Consider the following 20,473-nt stretch of genomic DNA (forward strand, 5'->3'; position numbering starts at 1 on the left):
CTTCATGAAAAGCTATACAAAACTTACTTTGCATGATTGGTATCTTGCTTTATAAATGAATGTTTTAGTGAGCTATGATCTGTTGTGTAGCTATTTAGCATTACAACACTCATTTACATGCCTCGAATAGCTGTGGGTTTTTTTTTTTTTTTTTACTTTTCAAATGCGGCAGAAAGGAAAATGCAAATGAGGCCCTTAACTGGTTTTAAGCAAACAAACAAACAAGGCCGCATTTTGACGTCAGAAGGTGGCGGCACAGATTGGGTTACGTTGGCTATGATGGCATGTAATAAATAGCATAAAAGATGTAGTTCTGGATACAAAACGAGTTGAATTGGCCAAATACAAAAGAACATAAGTAAAATATCGATGTGCCAGAACTTTTACGAAAGACGTTTCCACCTCCTCTTATTGACTTTTTTTTGTTTGTTCTTAGAAAGCAAAAATTAAGTTTTTCCAAATTTTGCCATTCCATGATCCTTCCTTGTGATATTCAAAATGTGTATAAATGTATGTGTTTTTTGCCTGAGCATTTTCCCTTGGATTTAATTAGAAAATGTTGCATCGCTTTAAAAAAAAAAAAAATCTTCAACAAAAAGGATATCAGGAACTTTACATCATATATTTTCATCACACTGAGGCTATATCAAATATATCATATTAGTTCGATAAGATATGTTTATTTTATATCTCAGGTTTCATGTCTAAGGTTTTATATTTCAATAAAATAATAATGTCAAATATGTGTTAACAGGCTTCTCACGCTCACCCTGCTGTCCTGATATTTACAAGAATCCCTGTAAGCATAACTGAATTAAATGACTCGAGAGTCGCTTTGAATGAAGCAGCCACAAGGAATTGTGAGATGGAATTATCTCCTAATCATGAAAGATGGTCCTGTGCTTTAATGCTAAAGGAGATTATAAAGAAAGCATTGAAACTGGGTTGATTTAGTTTGTTTTTTTAAAACATTTTAGATATCACAACCAGCTCTTATCATAGCTGCCTATCAGATACTTCTGAGTCATTTCACTCATTTAGGAACCTTTCTGAGCAAAACGACTATTGACCAGATGTCACGTCTTGAATTGAACTCACTGTAAAACAAAGCAAAAAAAAAAAAAAAAAAAAGTGTTGAAATGTCTCTAATGATTTTGTAGATATATTTCTACCCATCTAATTTCCATGAACTCTTTTTTTCAGATTTCAATGCAAAGAAAAATTAACTCTTAATGTGAATCTCCAAACAAGAAAGGAAAGTATGTGGAACAACAGCATGAAGAGGCCAATGAATGGTGACTTTTGCAAATTGATACTTCAAGCACCTAACAACGATCACAAGGACCAAATTTGAATGAGCTCATTTGCATTTTGGAGACTTGTTTTTAGTTTGAGTATTAAAGGATAAATAAGAGCAGAAATGGAGAAAAAGCTGTACTCCATACCAAGTACAGAAGAAGTCCTACATCCTACAGAAGAAGTCCTGCTGGGATGTCTGGCCACTCCGTATGGTTTATATTCTTGTCCAGCCTCCACAGTATTTACTCCCCTTTAATCTCCCATGAGGCCTTGGGCTTGAGTCGGATATCTGCCTCAGGGTAAAATGAAGGGTAATTCACCCTGAGACATGGAATTATAATGTTTCCATGCATGAAGCCTCTGAATAATTTACAACATTGAATGGCTTAACATTACTCATCCTGCACACGCACACACACGCAGGTCTGCAGCCACCCCGGTTGTGGCACAGATTTAGTCGTGCCTCACCATTTCACCAGTGCATCACTAAATACAGTCCCCTCATCTCGTTCTTTCTGACAGGCTGTGCAGCATGTAATTATGTCCCCTCTGAAACCAGGGTGGTAATCTCACACACTTGTCTGGCCATTATTCCGTTGGGCTCTGGCTTCTTTCTGCCCACACCCTGCCCCCCCGCCCCCCCCACCCCCCTCCCCCCTCCACCTCTCTCAGACACAACCTGCCCTTTCAGCTGAGCTCTGATTTCTCTATCTCCTCTTCTTCATATCTCTGTCTCCTCCTCTCTCCACGGGCCAGGAGCCTGAATGAGAAAGAGAACGAAGAAGAGAAAGAGGCGCTCTGACATTAATGAGATTGCTCGTTAAGAGAGGAGGGAGGGGGAGAAAGGGAGAGGAAGAGAGGTGGAAAATGGAGTGCCTGTAATTGGGAGGTTTTTTTGAAAAGGAGGAAAAGAAAAGGACAGAATTAGGTTTCCATCCAGGGCCTGTCTGAGAGTGTGTGTGGGAAGATACAGAGGGGACTAAATATAAGGTGAGAAAATGACTTGTTGGATTTCTCAAGAGGTGCTTAAGGTCAGACACACCTATCAATCAGGTTCATACAAAGACCCGGGTCTGCCCCCTCCCAACACATCCCTCCCGCTACCCTCCCTCCATCTCTCCGTGGAGACAAAGAAAATCTTTACAGTAACAGGCTTCTGGAGAATATTTCCTCCCGTTGCTTGTAGCTGCAGCACTGTCAGCAGGCCCATTATAGAAATGCATTCCGTTGGCATTTCACTTCTTGTTGAGCATGAAGGCTGGAAAGGAAGGCGGCCCCACAACACCACACACATCCTTGAGAAATGGCTTGGTTCATAGTGACATAAAGAAATGTCAAGTTCTTTGCGTGACGGCAAAAATATTGGCTCTTTCTTCAATAGACTAAACCTCAAGGGGTGATGCCTGGCATGAGTTTTTGTCCATATTTTCTTTTTTTGAGTCATTGGCCGCTTTTTTTAAACTTCCTCAGTTCATAATAACTAATAAATTTATATTTTCTAAAGTGCAATTATTCGCCGGTAAATGTGTGTGTTTGTGTGTGTGTGTGTGTGTGTGTGTGTGTGTGTGTGTGTGTGTGTGTGTCCGGGTGCAGAAACACAATTGCACTTTTTTTGACTGGATGTGCAAAGATTTATTCTTGTCTACAGGCCTGGAAGAAATGTTGGGAGGATTAAGGAGAGAGCCCAGCGAGGAGGGGTAGGTGAATGAAAAAGGAGAAGAGGAGGATAAGGTGGAGTTAAAGTAAAATTAGAAAGTGAGACTCAGGAGCATGGTGACGGAGGAATGAAAACAGGTCAAGATGGCGCAAAGAAAGAGTTAACTCCACGGTTCATACAGCAGGATGGATTATCTCCATGTCTGCTGCTGCTGCCCCCCCGCACCAATCTCTCCATTGTGTGCTCCTATATAGCTCTATAGAAGCAGCGGCATGGGGGGGGGGGGGCAAAAATTCCCTTTTTCTCCTGTTAAATTAATAATATGGAGCTCTCGGTCTGCTTTATCCCTGCGTTTGCCCCCCATCCTCGTTTTATTTCAGAGTATTCCTTGATTCTATTATTCCCTTAGCTTAGCTAGGAGTAGATGCTGGTGTGTGAGCGTGTATAGAAAGCAAGCTAGACAGGCTCATGCACACCAAGCCGAGCATGAGAAGTTTTGTTTTTTTGCTTGCGAGAGACTTCAGTGTATGAAAGAGAGACGTAAGAAACAACAAGACAGGCTGAAGTGTGATGGAGAAAGTCAGGTGAGAATGGGGGAGAGAAAGTGCTGAAAGTGGCAGAGGTGTGAGATGAAACCAAATATCACAGATCACAATCACAGTTTCTAATAAGAGGTATGACACGTTCTCATCTTTCAACATTCCTCCCTCCGTTTCCCCCGCATCATTCCTTACTCCCACCTCCCTCTCATCTGTTTTGTTCGTTGGATCGTTAGAAAAATCTGCAGCATGCATGGCACTGTATAAATGAAATAAAAAAAAAATTCCATGCTTTTTTATTTCATTGAAGAATCAAAATACTAATGCCCAGTGAGAAAAGAATGACCTACTGGGCTGGATTTTGGAGCGATTAGTGGAGATCGCAACTTATCATGCTGTTGTTTTTTTTAACGGTCTGGTCTCGCCCTTTAACCTCTTCTGGTATGTTATATCAAGTAACATTCACATTCTGCTTAACGGTGCCAAAGAATGCCACACTAATAATTCTACATTCTGACTGCAGCCCCCTAGAGCTGTTGTTGTCAAAGTGTGGCGACTCCCCCCTCGTTTAGCATTTTGTGCTTGTATCTGCACTCAGCCTCCATGTTCAGCTCTCAGTACTTCTTTGTTATCTACATGAATCTCAGTTTTGATTCTTGCGTCTACATTTTTCTTTCATGTCAGCATAAGTTAGAAGTTTCCTGATTGCTTTCTGTCAAATCAAAGGAGCTTTTTGTTGCTGCTGATGCAACCCAACCTACTGCTGCTTCACATTTAAAGCATACCTACAGCGAGCCAGCAGGAGGCTTTGACTGTAAGGAAGCTCCAAGAATTTGTGCGGTAGCACTAATTGCATTTGAACACGGTAAGTTCTTAAAAGTTCAGACTGAAATCGAACCAAAAAGCAGCCTTGGTGGGAGTGTGTTGATAACGCTAAGCCATTAAATGCAATCCAGGAAGTCAAGTATGAGTGACAGATCTGTGAATTTGAAGACTTATAAAATGCAACAGGTCTATGAGTTATCAGGAGGACATTATCTTATCTTTTGTCCACACAAACACAAAGTAATCTGTCGAGATTCGGTCTTTCCATGAATAAATTATACATGGAATTGTTTATTCCAACGAGGTTACTGGCAGGTGCAGCATCTTTTATGCTTTGTTTGCTCAGCTAAACCAGGTCCAACTTGTTTTAAACAGATGACCCTGGTTCTTCTGGTACCATGTCCGTCTGTGATGGCGCCCCTACTATACTGCCAGTTTAAATGCCTGAGGAGTCTACAGTTGTTCACACACAAGTGAAATAGGACAGAGGTTGGCCATAACTTTCCCCCTGTTACTCAATAAAACAGGTCAACTCAAGATCATGTGCAAACTATCTGTTTTAAATCGGTCAGTGAATCAGTTTTTGCAGTCCTGCCCACTTCCAATATATTCTTTAATCTACGTCATGCTGAGAGGTGGAAATAAATACTACATATATCCATTTGGAATCAGTAGTATTGACTGAGTGATGATCCTTACACAAGACTGTACGATTGGCGCTAGCCCAGTTAAAGCACTGCTCCTCAGTCTCTTTTCCCATTTTCTCTGCCTCCTCTCCTTTGTTTCTGCATCTGTGCGAGTGGATGTCTTTAATCAAAGTGCCAATCAGAAAACAACACATGTAAGAAAATGAAGTTAAATCCAATACAAGATACAGAAGATAACACAGTTGTTAAAACCATCAGCTGCCTGCTAGATAACAACCCTGTCACCCACATTAAGTATCTCTCTCTTGCTGCTTTTCCTCTCCTCTCCTTCACTTAAACCCTTCATCGCCGTCTGATCTTGCTCTCTTAATGGCAAAATAAATGGTTGTTAAATCTCTCCATCTCTTCATCATTTTTTTTTCCCTAAATTAAAGTCGCTGTGCATCGTAGTCTCCTTGAGGGTGATTATTGTTAACAAGAAGTCTGAATCTAGCCATTTAAACAGGAAAGATTGAAATGAGATTTAAGATTATGGTACAATAAATCAGAACTGAAAAGCTGCAGCCTTTAGCTTGTGCCCCCCTCCCCCCCCCCCCAAAAAAAAAAGGAGGGTACTTTTTTTAAATGTTTTTCCACACAGCAACACCTTTAAAACATGGTGATTTAAATTTAAAAGAAAATTTTAAAAAAGGGGGGCTTAAATCAAGTAAACCCTAAAGAGAAAAATCAACTGAGCAAAAGATGGGAAGCCTGATTACAACTTGTAATGAAACAGAGCTTTAATTAAACACTGCTGTGCCACTGTAAGAGTCTCGACCCCCTAAATCTCCTTTTCATTTCTCCCACGCAGGCCCAACAGACGATTGTTGGATTAAAGCGTGAGATTATTCGAAGGATTGAGGCAGATTAACCAGTTAAGGTCCTGTAACAAAACAATGGCCTGCTGGCCAAACTGGACAGATTATCTATCAGAGAGTAGAGAACCAGAACAGAGACAGAACATGCAAAATAGAGAGTCAATTTGAAAACAAAAGCAGACAGCAGGAGCAGGAGCAGGATAAAACAGGAGCAAAGGTGGGCCAACCGGTTAAAGGAGGTGAGGAGTGAGGGCTCGTCTGAGCACTGATAGACGTTTAAACTAAACAGACATTTAACAGACAGATAGATGGAGAGATAGTGAGCGTGGCAAAACTGTGAATTAATGGAGGGTGACTGCAGGAGGAGAGGCTTCTGTCACCACCTGCAGGAGCCGGAGGAGGCAGTGCTTGGGTTTTAAACAGCATGGTTAAAGACGGAGTGATAAGATAGGACTCCAAGCTATTCATCACATTTAAAGAAAAGGTGACATTTAGCCAGGCGACAGCTTGGTGTTTCTGTTGAGTGAGGGTGTACAAGCTGGAAAAAGGGTGAAAAACTAAAGAAAAGGTGAAAAATGGAGGCTTTCGTAAAGCATATTTACACTCATATTCTTAAATTTGAACATGTTTTTTTTTTTAACCGTATTCTGACCGCATTCCTTTTTTTTCTGCAAGTCTTATCTAATGTATAAGAGCATTGTTTTAGATTTATCGAGAAATGTGAGAATGATTGGACCATTTGTGCACAAAAAAGACCAGTAGTTATTTTTCTTGTGCATAGCTGCATGGTATGGCATAGGACACCTGTCAATTCCTAAAGACAGACACAGAAAAAACACAAACGGGCACCCGTCCTTTGTCTAGGTGAGAAATAATGCACGGGTGGAAGGAAGAGATAGAGAAAGTGTGTGACAGGCTTTAGAAAGAAAGAAATGGGACTTATGGAGGACATGGAGGGACGAATGGAAAGCTGAAGATAAACTGAGCTTTAGCCAGCAAAGCAAAATCTAACATTTTGTTGTGAGTGGACAAGGAGACCGTCAAAGCAGAAAATCGGGGTAAGATGTGGGCAATGGCAATGGGAGAAAGATGGAAAAATGAGTAGTGAAATGACAAGCGAGGGGGAAAGGAAAAAGAAGGAGAAAAAGAGAGAGGGGTGAGGGAGGAGGGAGGAACCGCAGGTTCATAATCCCCTTACAGACAGCTTTGTTGAGTGATTGACGGCCCAGCGCGCCACGTTAGAACCAGAGCGCAGGGGGGGCCGCCATTACTGGAGGGATTATCTCCCCCTGGCTTGCTCCGCCCTCCCTCCCAACACCACCTCATCACCACCTCATCACCTCCCTCTCAATAGGGTCAAGTGGTACAGGCCAGTTTTTGTTGTTTTCACTCTCTCTTTAATGCACGTCCAAAAAGCTTCCTTTGTCTCACATGATTGTGTTGTTTTGCAAATAATGCTTAATGTGGTGATGGGGGGGGGGTAAGCAGCAGGGGAGGGGTGCACACAATCCCACGCAGGGCATGTACACAAGCGCACGCACCCACGCATGACGCATGCCTGACATCCACACAAAAGCAGGCGCACACACACAGAAAACTCAGCATGTAAGGGCATCATGAGGCTACACAGGCACTTAAACAGGACCTTGAGTGAATTCTTTTGTTCTAGCTAAGTACCACCGTCATAGAGTTAGCTCGCCCGTCACAAAAATGATTGAATTTAAGCTGAAACATAAGACAAAAGGGAAGGTTTTGATTATAAAGAGATAATGTTCAAATACAGTTGAATTAAAGCACTTATGCATGGCAGAGACATTGTTTGGCTGCTCTACAGCAGCTGCATCAAGGTTTTGAGAAATCAGATAATGTGTATTATCTAAGTGCCAGAATACACCTCAGAGACTGGTTGTGTTGCAATGCTCAGCTGAGTACACAAACAGTGCACACATATATAACGGCCACCCAGGACTATGGCTCCAGATGGGCTTGGCCTAAAAGGGACCAGTGGCTTTACCGAAACATGCAAAACGGGCAACCAAACACAAACACCATGGCAGCTGTGTGTGAGACACGCTCTCTAGAAAACCTACACAGCCGAACGGTTATCCGTGCAAAAAGCATCCCATACATTTAAGGATGCAAAGACCTTTCCATAAGGTACAGGATTGCATATGCCCGACAAAGTGACCCTCAGACGTGCCACTCATCCATCAACTGAAAGCCAAGGAATACAAGAGAGAGACTGTCCAAAAAGAGGGCTTTTGTCCCATCTCCCCCTATCCCCCCTGAGCAGCAGCATTCTTCTGACTTGATTTTCTTTGTGGGGAAGGAGGGAAAGAGGGAGGAAAGAATGGAAGGATGAAAGAAGAGAAGAAAGGAGGGCGCTCCATCTGTTTTCCCCCTCCTGTAGCTGGGGACCTGCATTACAGCTGCACTCCAATGGAGAGCAAGACTGATAAAGAGGAAGAAGGAAAAATACTTTTGGAAGGGAGGTTACAAGATGGGGTACCTAATGAGGGTATGGCTTCCTGATTTGTGGAGAATGTGGAGGGAGTGGTAGATCTGGTTGTTTTGTGTGTGTGTGTGTGTGTGTGTGTGTGTGTGTGTGTGTGCTCTGGCTGACAGTCACTCACAAATTACTTTGACACCACAGTGATAGGCAATCACAATTATTCATTCTGTCTTTACTACAGAGGTCCTATTTATTGGTGGACACTGATGAGCCAATGAGGAGAAACAGAGACTACAGATCAAGAACCACCCACAAAGAAGTCGCGTAACAAAAGTGAAAAAAGAAAACTAGAGTAGGAGGAGATGAGAGCAATTAAAAAAGAAAAAAAAGTGAGAATAAATTTTACTGTCTGCCACCCAGCTGTAACATGATAACGGCTTGGATGTGTAGCGAAGGAAACTTACACTGGTGGTGAATCAGGCAATGAGAGAGAGAAAGGAAAGGAAAAGACAAAGGAAATGAAAGGGGGATTAGTGCAGAGAAGTGGACTGGTTTTGCAGACGACGAGAGGACTAAGAGTGCGTGTGGGAGAGTGTGAAGCCAGAGAGTCGAGTGTGTGTGAGGGCTTTCAGTGAAGCTCTGGGAGGGGAGCTCTTTTGTTCATGGGGAGCAGAGGGAGGAGGGAGAAGCGAAGGAGTGAGAGTAGAGACGAAGGAGCGCAGGAAGGGAGTGAGGGATATGCTACTGACGAAAAGAGAAGGGGAGGTGGAGTGTACCTCTAAGGAAATTCAAGCCCTCTGCTTGGACCTTTTCCAGAACTGGAAGCAATAACATTTTTCATCTGTGCATGCATGAGTATGTGTGTGTGTATACACTAGCTCCATTATGTGCACACATGCCTGCATGTGTGTGTGTGTATGTATGCATGTGTATACTAATTCTGATGCGTGTTAATGTTGACAGCATGAAATAAAGTCAGAGGAAGAGAAAGACAGAGGGGGGGGGGGGGGGGGGCTAAAACTGCTCCAAAGCCACTTTTCCATTGCACAAACAGTCACATATTATGGCCAGAGCTGGGATATCAGATTGTGGGACATGGAAGGGCCAACACAATCCCCCTCAATGCTCATGCTTCACAAGATGGGTCTTATTAGAGTTACATGTCCACAACAACAAATCACCACAGTAGACTCCATATGCTGCAAACACATAAAGCATTTGGGAGCTCTCAGCCATTTTTCTTTTGTACCTGCCTTAAATCTTTGGTTGAGGTTGAAATACTTCTGTAATTTCTACTTCTACCATCTAGGAAGTGGGAGAAGTCGTTTCAGTTTGACAACAATTAATTTTTTAGACGATCTATTGCAAGGCTGAAAGAGGTTAAAAAAACAATAAAGCTCTTTAACTGGGATGAAAGACAATCTGACTTACTAACTTGCAAATGAAAAGCTAAGTAGGCAACAGAGGCATTTATATAAATTCTTGATAATCTAATACACACAGGGATTTGGCTGCTATGACCTTACTAAATCTGATTTAACCAATGACTAAGAACCTAGCTAATGATTATGCCACTTCTCTGCTGCTGTTACTGTAGTGATAGACTTTTGCTAGTTGCTGTCAACAAGCACTTTGTGGCGGCAGACAGGTAATTGGGGAAAAGGTTTCTTTATAATGTGTGATGTAATTAAATGTTCAAGTTCTATTGTGATTTTAATAACAAAATCTATTTAAAACACTTGCATTCATTGTGTAGCTAAATTAGCTTTATAGTACGCTGCTAGAGCTTGGCATCACTTGTCATAATGACAGAACAGACTGCAAATTCCAATCTGTAGGAATAGAACAAAAAGAATATATGAGGATGTAGGAAATTCAATTTTTTTTTTTTTTTTTTAACTCATTGTGGTAGCTATTGTTATTGCTTGCATCTCTACTCTGGATGTTTTTGATGGGGAGACATTTTGGGACTAGTATAGCCATTTCTCTGTGCTTGCATTTCTGATGCTAAGCTACAACTACATATTCATATGTGTATATATATATAGAACTTTGATGCAAAGATTAATAGCCTGTCTTTTCTTCTAGCCTTAAGCAAGCACCATATCTTCTGTAATATTATACTGCTAAGACTAAAATTACTGTGACCTGTGACCATAGTTTAATCCACAGTTTGCCTTTTCAACAACTTGCGACAAAAATTTTGGTCACGTATTAGTTTCAAAACCAGCAACTTAAACAGAAACATAATTGTAAGCTATTCTCTATCTCAAGCCACGATTCTATAAACCGAGATAAATCAGCAATTGTCAGCGGTGGCTAAGTGTCCTCATATGAAGTCCAAACCTCCACCTAAAAACAGAAGAGTTCATCCTAATCTTACATTTCCATCACAAGAATGCATCTTTTTTTTTAATCTTTTTTTTTAATGTCTGTTCCACTTCAATTATATCTGAAGCAGAACCCAGGAAATGAAGCACGAGTTTTCCCCCTTACAGCAAGGCAAGGTCAGTTTCCCCAAAGACTATAACAATGATGGGCTAATGCCAAAGCCAGATGCTCTGTGCTCACTGTACGGTCTTTTAACTCCTAATTAGAACTATGCATATGTGCGCAAACTCAAGCATCTGAGGAGAAGAAAGCGTGAAGCCTGGAAAAACAATCAAGGTGCTGAGAGTCACGCATGGAGAATATTGCAAAAAGATCTAAGGCGGAGTCTTAGGCCTGCACATATATGGGGCAATAAATGTGTTCGTTTATTAAGAAGCCAAGTTTCAAGATGACTGGTTGTTACTGACGTGGGGCAGACCAGGACTGGGTTTCCCACCAAAGCCTCTTAGCATGAGGATCATCTCTGACCCATTGTAAGTCAATGGTAAAGCTTATGTTGAAGCTAAGATGCTTGGGAGCAACAGGTCTCCACATATCCCACACAAAAGACCAGACATTCACCCCACAGCCACAGAACCCTCCCCCTCTCTCTCTCTCTCACACATACACACACGCACACATATACAAATCATGTATCGTTATATAGCCGAGCCGTGAATAGTTGTTCTGCTTTGTTACCAGGGTCCTTGCAGGCAGGATGATTCATGTATGCTTACTTTTGTGGCTCAGTTTGTTTCTGCAGATCGCATGATAACAGCTTCTCATGCCAAAAATATAAATGTAAAAATGAGTTATTTAAAGAAAACCCCACCTGTAACCACTTCATCACTTGCAAAAGCAGCTACCGGCTGTGCACCTTGCATTTCTGGGTCCATTTTGTTGGTCGATTGTGTATTATTTGTTATCCTTGATGCGACTTAGTGAGATTGTGTTCCAAATAAGATACAATGGAGTACTATGAAAAGGGAACCATCATGGTAAATGTTGAGTTTTGACATTACCAGCATTACCACATTTTTTTTTACTTTTCTGTACCGTTTGCAGCACATCAGTTCGTGAAATGTAGAAAAACAGCAGAGGACAAAGTGGGTTTCTCACCAAATGTAAATTGCAACACTTCATCTTAGAGAGAAGTGAACTTCTAAATTGATTATTGAGTGGAACAGTGGCTCTCCTGTGAAAGGGATTGATTTAGCTTTTGGCAAATGAAGTCTATCAACACATTTTCTGCTATGAGGCATTTGGCATCATTCTGCCTCTGAGTCACGCAAGCTGTGTGCACAGTTGAAGCACAGTAGATGTTTGCATTGTATCATCTTATCATATGAAACGCAGTATATAAAGAGAGGGGAAACAGCTAGTCCCTCAATCGCTCCATGCTGATCAAAGAGCTCACTCTGCCCTAAAAGTCGATGAATTCCATTAAAGCTTACCAGGTTTCATGCTGGACTTCACAGGGATAAATATTATGGGACGTGTCAGTAATGAGGAATGAGGGGCCAGCTCAGTTGTAGCTGAGCAGGAAGCAGCTAGTCATGGTGGTGACCTACAGATCATCAGTCACTCTCTATGTCTGAGCTGTGTCACATCAGCCAGTACCTTTGTCGAAGCCGGCCGGGCTTCCAAGCCATCCATCTCCCTCTTCAGTTGCCTTCCTTCACTCTCTTTCATGCTTTTTGTTTCCTTTCCTGAACCTTTCAGCCCTCCTTTCTCCTCTATCTTTTCCTCATCTCACCCTGACAACACCCACTTATTCTATTTTTTGCCCTCCTGCTCATATCGGTCGAAGATGTTTGCCAAAACTTCAACGGTGACAAGGCACAGTTGTCTGGCGGCAGACCCGCTCATTTGTCTTTCTTGTGCAGACACACACGCTCTCTCCTTAACATTCAGTTACAAAACCATCTTAGGCCTGTGTCCAATCATGGCGCTGTGTTGACGTCTGTTGGCAGACGGCAAGAAGGGGCTGATGGAGTTTTGATGTGGATAAAAGTGACGGGACATAAAGGCTGACAAGAGAATTAATTCCAACTGTGATGAGCAACTGACTGGGAGATAAGAGAACAAAGCATTCGTCTTTTGTTTTGCATTTTACAAGTTATGCAGAACTGTATGGTGGCATTATGCAAATGAAGACACCACAGTGATGTTGCTTGGGGGGGAAACAGGTGTAAGAACAAAAAACGCAAACAGAATACAGTCATACCAAGACTAAAATCCAGCGAACATCATAGGAGTATCTCAACTTTTCAACATTTCAAATAATTTAACAGGATTGTAGGTCAAATGCCTTGAGCTTAATAAATGTTTAAGACACTGCTTGAAATAAGTTGAAGACAGATTGAAAATATCTTCTTAGGCTCAGAAAATCTAGCCTGGGTGCCAGCCGAACTTAGCCCCGCCCATAAAAGTTTTGGTCGAGAAGTTCGGTCTGGCTCTGCTCAGTTGGGAAATCATTATGCCCGACCAAGAATCGGTCGACCCAATCAGATTGCCAGGGCGGGCTTTATACGATGATGGACAGATGATCAACAGGGACATTATCGACTACGTCACTAAAGAGCGCTTGGTTTGACTTTGTTTGAAACAAACATGGCTGCCGCTGGAGAGCTAGGGTGTGTAGATTCTGCCATCAAGTCTGTTCTACAGGATCTCCACATTGCATTCATTTTGAAAGACGAACAGAGGAATGCGATAAAGGCTTTTATCGATAGAAAAGATGTTTTTGCCGTCCTTCCTACAACAAGTGTGTGTTGCTTAATCTACGTCACATACTACGTTGCTCTGATTGGTAGGTCTATCCAATTAAGCGAAGAGGCATTTTTTCTCCTGGTTCGGTTGAAACAAGCCCCGTACTCAAAACTCTATTGAGCGGTATCAGACTCACATTCTGACTAGAATCGTGAGTATGACGTAGTCAGGCTACAGAAAATCTGAGCTCGGCACTTAATAACAACGTAAACCACTTGGTAAGAGGGATATTTTACATGCAATACACAGAACAGCTTAGAGCTTGCAAATCAGAATGCATGGTTTGGTATTCATGCTCCAAACACACCCATGCCAACACATCTTACAAAGTCATAATCGTTTCAACTCCTGCTGCTGTGCTGTTTATCTGGAATGTCAAAGCCATTGCATTATGAGCCCAACACAGTGTTGTGGAGATGTGAAGAGCAGCAGCAGAGCTGGGAGTCTCACGATACAGAGCCTGAATTAAACTAGGGAGCAAAGAAGGGGGAGTAGACGGATGAAAGCGGAGGGAGAAGAAGGGAGAAGAAAAAGGTTGGAGTAAGAGCTAAGAGACTGAAGGAGAAAGTGAAAGAAAAGACAGTGGAGGCGATGAACGCTGTGACAGAGGTTATACTTCGACTGCACACCCCTCTGGCCTATAAAGTCTACACACTTTTATACTGACTTCCCAGTCAAACAGTCTGAGTCTCTGTGTCACCCAGGGGTGGAGTGGAGGGGTGATGGGGGGGGTTCAGGAGGATTGACCTGGCCCAGTCCAAATGCTGCCGGGAGGATTGGATGATCCTTCTTAGGCAGGGTGTGCTGTGAAGCAAGCTAATGAAGCCTGTGTGTGTGTTGGCTGGCCTTGCTAAGGGGCTCCGAGTTCAGCCACCGAGGGCAATCTGCCCAGTGATGCTGGGACACATGTGACCCTGTCAGACCTGCGGCCTGGATTACTGTTACCACCACTACCAACCAGTGTAAGCCTGTTTGCTTTTGTGCATGCATATTTTCCCAGAGGGGAAAAAAAAGATGCTGCTTGGTTCTTCATGTAGTTGAACAAAATGAACTAGCGCAGCCAGCTGCACGCTTTTAATATGCTTCATCCTAATCATCAGCACTTTTAACTATCACCGAAATCCCAAAGTCACTTCTGAAGCCCAGGAGAGTGGGGGAGTAAATTAGCTCTTAAGCCAACCCCAGCATATTTACAACAGCAACGCTTTACAGCTGTTATGATGTTGATGAATGTGCGCAGCCCCCGCCAAATAAACTTATAATTGAGTGATAAAATAATGACTGATTTCCGTGTGACGCCTGCCAATAACCTCACCTCTCCTGTGTAGGTGTGTGCATATCTGCCCTCCTGAGTTTACAGCCTTTACTGTGTGCGTTTAATGCTCACTTGCACATGCAACAAAGGAGATACATTAGGACCACACACTCTTTACACATGTGTCCGGCAGAGGCGAGGGTCGAGCCCCGTGAGGCTCATTTATGTGTATGAGCGCAGGCATCTGTTGAGCATGAGTGGCTGCAATAGATCCGTCTGTTCACGTGTCTGGATTTTACAGTCAAACTGCATACCTGCGTGTCCATCTGCCTGCCAGCGATGCCCAAAGAAAGGAAGAAAAGGGAAACAGTTTTGAGCCTCTGGCTGGGTTGGCTGCTTTCTGTTTTCTCCTTCCCCTGGCCTTTCCATCCTGCCACATCAGCTGAAACTTCTTTTCACAGCTCCTGTTGCTCTCAGCTCGTAAACTTGCACACACTCCTCTTTTTCACCAAAGGGAGAGGGAGGCAGGAGGAGAAGGCGAGGGAGGGAGAAACTGCGGCCTGCTTGGGTTAACAGGCAGCTTGAGCATTATGGTTCATGTTCTCATCCTCGCTACATTCCATTTTCTTGTTTTAAAACTCTCAGCTGAAAAGAAACTACCCTGTGCATACTGTCTAATTGTTTAGCCTAAGGATGTAGGCTGTAGGCTTATCTGCAAAGAGTGGATGCATGCATTATTCATGAAAGGGCGGATTTCACATGGGTGGAAACGGGTGTGAAGTTTCAGGTGCTGGAATGCTGCTCCTTGGATGTGACATCCTGTTTGACCTATTAACACTTATTAAACTCTCTGCACTCAGTCCCAAAATGCCCTCACTGTGAAGATATCCAGTGATTCCAGTTTTTTCTCTCCTTTTTTCTTCTTTTTTTTCTTAGTAGAAACACTTAGCCTAGTTAGCTAGTCTTTTATCTGGCGCCAATTAGTTGACGATTAATGAATTATTGAGAACCAGGAAGGGGGGATTAAATTTTAATGGGGATCTAAGGGGGAACAGTTGTATTACAAGTCACCGCGAGCACAAGCAATGAGGCGCCCAGCCTCAGCAGCCGTTTACAATAATCCACAACCGATTACCAAAGTATGAAAAGGGAGAAAAAGAAAGAACGCGAGCAAAAAGCAGGGGTGAATGAGAGATTTTGGCCTTTCGAACAAATGCTCATATCAAGCTCGCACAAGAGCCAAAACCTACAAAACTCCATATGGTGTGATCAGAGATCATTTCAATTCAGTTTGTGCTTGAGTGTATAAAAAGAATTAAAAATAAATAAATAAATCGTGTCCATCCATGTGACCTTCCATTGTTTGATCCCTTTTGTATGTGTGGGTCACCTGCCGCCCCAGTGCCTGCTCCACCCCCACACCCCAAAGTCCAGGGGAGTAATGTAAGATTCGATCTTTCATTAGGGCGCCCATGTAAGACCGATAATGGGAGATGCTGAGATAAGGATAATGTACTTGCGGGTAGACGGGGGGAGCTCTTCCCAAGGTGATCGTTCCGGTTCAGTTCCCTCTTCCTCGAGCAGAAACTGTATTGGCACTTGAGACTTAACTGTTATTGATTTACTTAGGGTTAGGAAAGTCTCTACCTTCACTCTGTTCTGGCCTCCCTCCATTTTTGTTTTCTTTTTCACCCCCTGGCTCCTGTCTCCATTTATATTCCTCTCTCAACATCTCTCCTTTCTTTCTGTCAGGCTGTAGTAATTTCGGCTGATGGAGTAGACAATAAAAGGGTGGATGCACCACTTGGTGACAATAAAACTTATACCAGATTTTGGTTATCATGTGTTATATACAAGTATACACTCTGTAAAACCACAGATGCCTCATTTGCCACCTCACTTCTGTCATCCCTAACACATTTTTTGGGTGCATCAGTGGCTGCTGTAGCGCCATAATTAGTGGCTGGATGTGACACATGTTTCCAATTTGCTACGTCTGGTCACTGCACTGAAGGGAGGGAGTGACAGAGCGAAGAAGAAATAGAGACAGACGGGAACTGACAGGGGGGAAAAAGACAGAGACTACTGGAGGCAGGGGTGGGGGAGGGGTTGGGGTGAGGTGGTGGGGGACGTACAGGAAATAAAGACAGCGCAGGAGGGAGAAAATATTAAAAAAGACAGCGAAAGGATGATGAGGGCTCACAATGGTGAAAAGAGATGAGAGGGGAGGTAGAGCGAGGCTGCAGGTTGACGGTCTGAACTTCAAAGCGGTGTATCCAGCAAAGGTCTCCAGGTTAACAACGTGACAGTCCATTTGCTGCACAGACAAGATGTGAACCATGCACGCTCTCCAGCACCTGACTGATACAGACTACTGCCTCTGCTTGCTTTTCGCCTCATTTCAGAAGTACAAACCAGGTGTGTGTGGGCTCCGGGAGTTTATCATTGGAAGATGCACCCTATTTGAACAAGCCCTCAGCATATTTCAGCCCTCAGCATATTTCAGCCCTCAGCCAAAGTTATTTTGCCCTCCGGCAACTGATACTAACGGAAAGCTCTCGTCAAGTGGAGAGCAAGGAGAAACAAGTACATGAAAGTATGTAAAAGGACTAAGAAAATAAACTCGAGGAATGACTAAGCTGATTAACTATGAATAGTAAGCTCCATGAATAAGCTTCATAGTATACAAAAGGCTTTGTACTTTGAATATATGAGTGAGCAAATCTGTGGGACTGACTGAAGTCTAGCGTCAAAGCCACCACCCATCTAATTGCCAGCCGGGCCCATTCCCTAAGCCCTGACATCCACCTAACACTGAACTCCATTAGGAGACAATGACGTAGAATCACCTGTAAGGCCGAAAAAGCCTGAGCTGTTAGCTTTTCCACGGAAATTACCCTCCCATGTCCAACTCTACTCCCTGTTGGGTGAATCCACCCACTGCTGACAAAAAGCCCTCATTAAGGGCTTCACGCCTCACTCCACAGCAGGGGCCCACGCACAGTCACATCTATGTAGAGACCGAGCAGGTCGTAGCCCACAGCACATGGACGCTCTGGAAACCTGTTACTCCCTGAAAAGTCCTCTGGCAGGGGTGTGAGCTGAGGATTTGGGGGCTTGAGCCTAATATTTTTTTTTTCCACCATGATAAAAGTGCATAATGTCGGCATTCAAACAAAATATGACCTATTAAAGAACAGTGTCATGCTGACAGTTTTATCAAAATGGAAAACATCTTTGTTCCAATTGTGTCCCAAGAAATTAATCTCTTTACCTCCATACAAGCTACCTTGTTACTGAGGGGAAAAAAAAAAAAACCCTTCTCAGCCACCAAGGTCCACTCAGACAGAGGGAAATTGGCCGAGGTGTGAGAAAAGTGGTGTCAGTTGTTAGAGCTGGAGGGTTGAGAGGTGTTCAAAATGGCATTTTCTCAGCTAATGCCTGACACCTTCTCCCGGGGAAAGAAAAAAAATGCAAATTAACTCAGCCCTGTGGGCAAACTGGGTGTTTGAGAGGCCTGAGGGCCGGTGCCTGGACTTTAATCAAGGTTATCCAGCAACAGCAATTAGAGCATCACATAAGTCTTTATTATCCTACGCAAAGCTTCCATCTTTAGGCCTGGAGATGTTTCCAGTAAGAAGAACTGCAGCTGGATTATCCGCAATAATCAATGCCAGTGTGACAAATTCAGAGCAGCTGTTAAACACAGCGGCCAGCTTCAGCTCAGCCTGTGTACATGTATGAGATTTCACTGTTTAGATTAAACTACAAATAATAATGATGGAACGATGTTATTTTTGGGAAGAAACTGCAACAAACTTGCAGAATGGACACCTTAATAAAAACTCAATGCGTTCAGAGTAGCTGTAGTAGGCCTGTACTCCGTGTATAATCGCCGCCCTTGCCCAACTTTATTTTGTTTTTTGCAGACTTGCTTTAACTCATTAAATCCTCTTCTCAGCCAAGTTGTATTTCAAACTTACAAGTCGTTTTTCCCAAGCGTGGATTTGAAAACATATCAGTCAAGAAGTAAAATGTTCAGGTCTGCAATGCTCTTACCTCTCGTTCAGGGAATTCCAGTAGATGGGCTCCATATTGCTGGCCGTCGTCCCCAGTAAATCCAGTAAGAATACCAGCAGGATGCACAATCCATTCCGACTTCCTCGAAACGCCATTTCAACCCTGACACCCAGCATATGCAGCCCCATCTAAACGAAATCAGCAATGTTTGCTGTGCTCGATATAGCGTTGCAAGGAGACTCTCAAAACAATGGAAGTGCGACTACAGCCGATCAGGCTATAGGTAGTGACAGTCAAAGTGTGAAGTGAGAGCCTGCTACGCGCAACCACATGGATCCAAAATGTCGCAAATTGTATTTGATCGCAGTAAGAAACACTTCAGTATGCAGGACAAACTTGCTCAATCCGTGCGCCTGGGTGTCCAGAAACGACGGGTTTTCTGCGCGTCCACGGGGTTGTACTATTTCAGTGCCAATCCCATGACTTTCCCATTAATTTGTCATTAGCCGTCCTTTCTCCAAAAAACAGTACTCCTGGATGAAAATAAAACTCCACGGATTCCGAATTTCTTAAAATTATTGCTTCCAAATAGCTAATTCTGGTGCCATTCGGTGCGCCCTAATTGTCTTTTTCCGAACAGTGTTCCCTTGTTCTCTTTGCCGACTCTGTCTGATTTCACTCCCATCACCTTGTTTTCTCGCAAGAATATCTTCCTCCTAACATGTCATGAAGGACTGAAAATAAATCTTGTCACTTGTTTTAGGACACAGTCGAAATGAGACCAAAGCTGGAAAGGGGGAAATGTCTAAAAAGAAGAAGATGTCACTCGTGTCCACTGCTCCATCCTCATGATCCTCGGCAGGATCAGTCTTTACGCATTACAATCCTTTTTCGCCTCTGATAAAAAAAAAAAAAGAACGGTCTGTAAATCCCCCAATCCCTCTCAACAGACTCGTTGAAAATAGAAACAAAAAAGAGACTCCAAATCGATAATAAATCCGAGAATCAATTCAACAACACAAACACACAAAAAAAAGAAACTGAGAGAAACAAACCAAAGAGCTAAAAAAGCGCGTCTAGTCTAATAATGCCACACACAGGCCAACGTGAAACATGTGAAGTGAATAAAAAATAAACGTGAAAATAAGAGGCAAGTTGTGCACCCCAGTCAGTCCCAGTTGGAAATCGATGTCTATCCGATGTAGCGCATCATTTGGAGAGCTGAACGTGTCGCTTCTCGGCCGGAGCAACGCGCTTCGTGCGCTATCTCATCCGTCTCTCTCCTTCAAAATCCCACTGGTTTGACTTGCCCTAATGCTCGCAGCGCATTGACAGACCGACTGGCTTGTTTGAAAGGAGGAGGAGGGAAAAAAGGGACGTGGATGAATGGGGAAAAAAATCCCCATCCTCCGACTGGCAGGCAGGGCGCATTGGCGGAGCGCAATTCTTCAAGGCTTTTGCGGAGGGGTGGGAGGCTGGGGGGCGGTATCGAGTCCTTCTCAGCACCTCCTCTAAAGGTTTCAGGGGGGCCCCGACTCGGACCTTTGGACTCTATTCTACCTTCTCAGACGCAAAAGAAGAACCCCCCACCACTGTAGACACTCACCACCATGCGCTCTCCAATCTGCTGATGGAAGAGCAAGAGCGCCCTCAATGCATTTACTGAGCATCACATGGAGGAAGGTTAGACTTGCAAAAAAAAAAAAAAAACTCCAGATGCAATTTCATAAGGATATTATGCAAATGTCACAGTGAAGCTATGTCCTATAGGAGTGCTTAT

At 43.2% G+C, this 20,473-nt stretch overlaps 1 protein-coding gene across 1 annotated transcript in view; it reads right to left on the bottom strand.

Annotated features, from left to right (window-relative positions):
* The window catches only part of efnb3b (ephrin-B3b), a 79,214-nt gene extending 59,030 nt beyond the window's left edge, over positions 1-20,184 (bottom strand). The window contains exon 1 of the mRNA XM_075450608.1: positions 18,733-20,184. Coding sequence (XP_075306723.1) covers positions 18,733-18,881 — 149 coding nt within the window. The 5' untranslated portion in view covers positions 18,882-20,184. The remainder of the gene's footprint in view (positions 1-18,732) is intronic.
* Between the last annotated feature and the right edge of the window lie 289 nt (positions 20,185-20,473).

The sequence above is a fragment of the Odontesthes bonariensis genome, chromosome 19, assembly GCF_027942865.1.
Source record: "Odontesthes bonariensis isolate fOdoBon6 chromosome 19, fOdoBon6.hap1, whole genome shotgun sequence".
NCBI classification, from domain to species: domain Eukaryota; kingdom Metazoa; phylum Chordata; class Actinopteri; order Atheriniformes; family Atherinopsidae; genus Odontesthes; species Odontesthes bonariensis.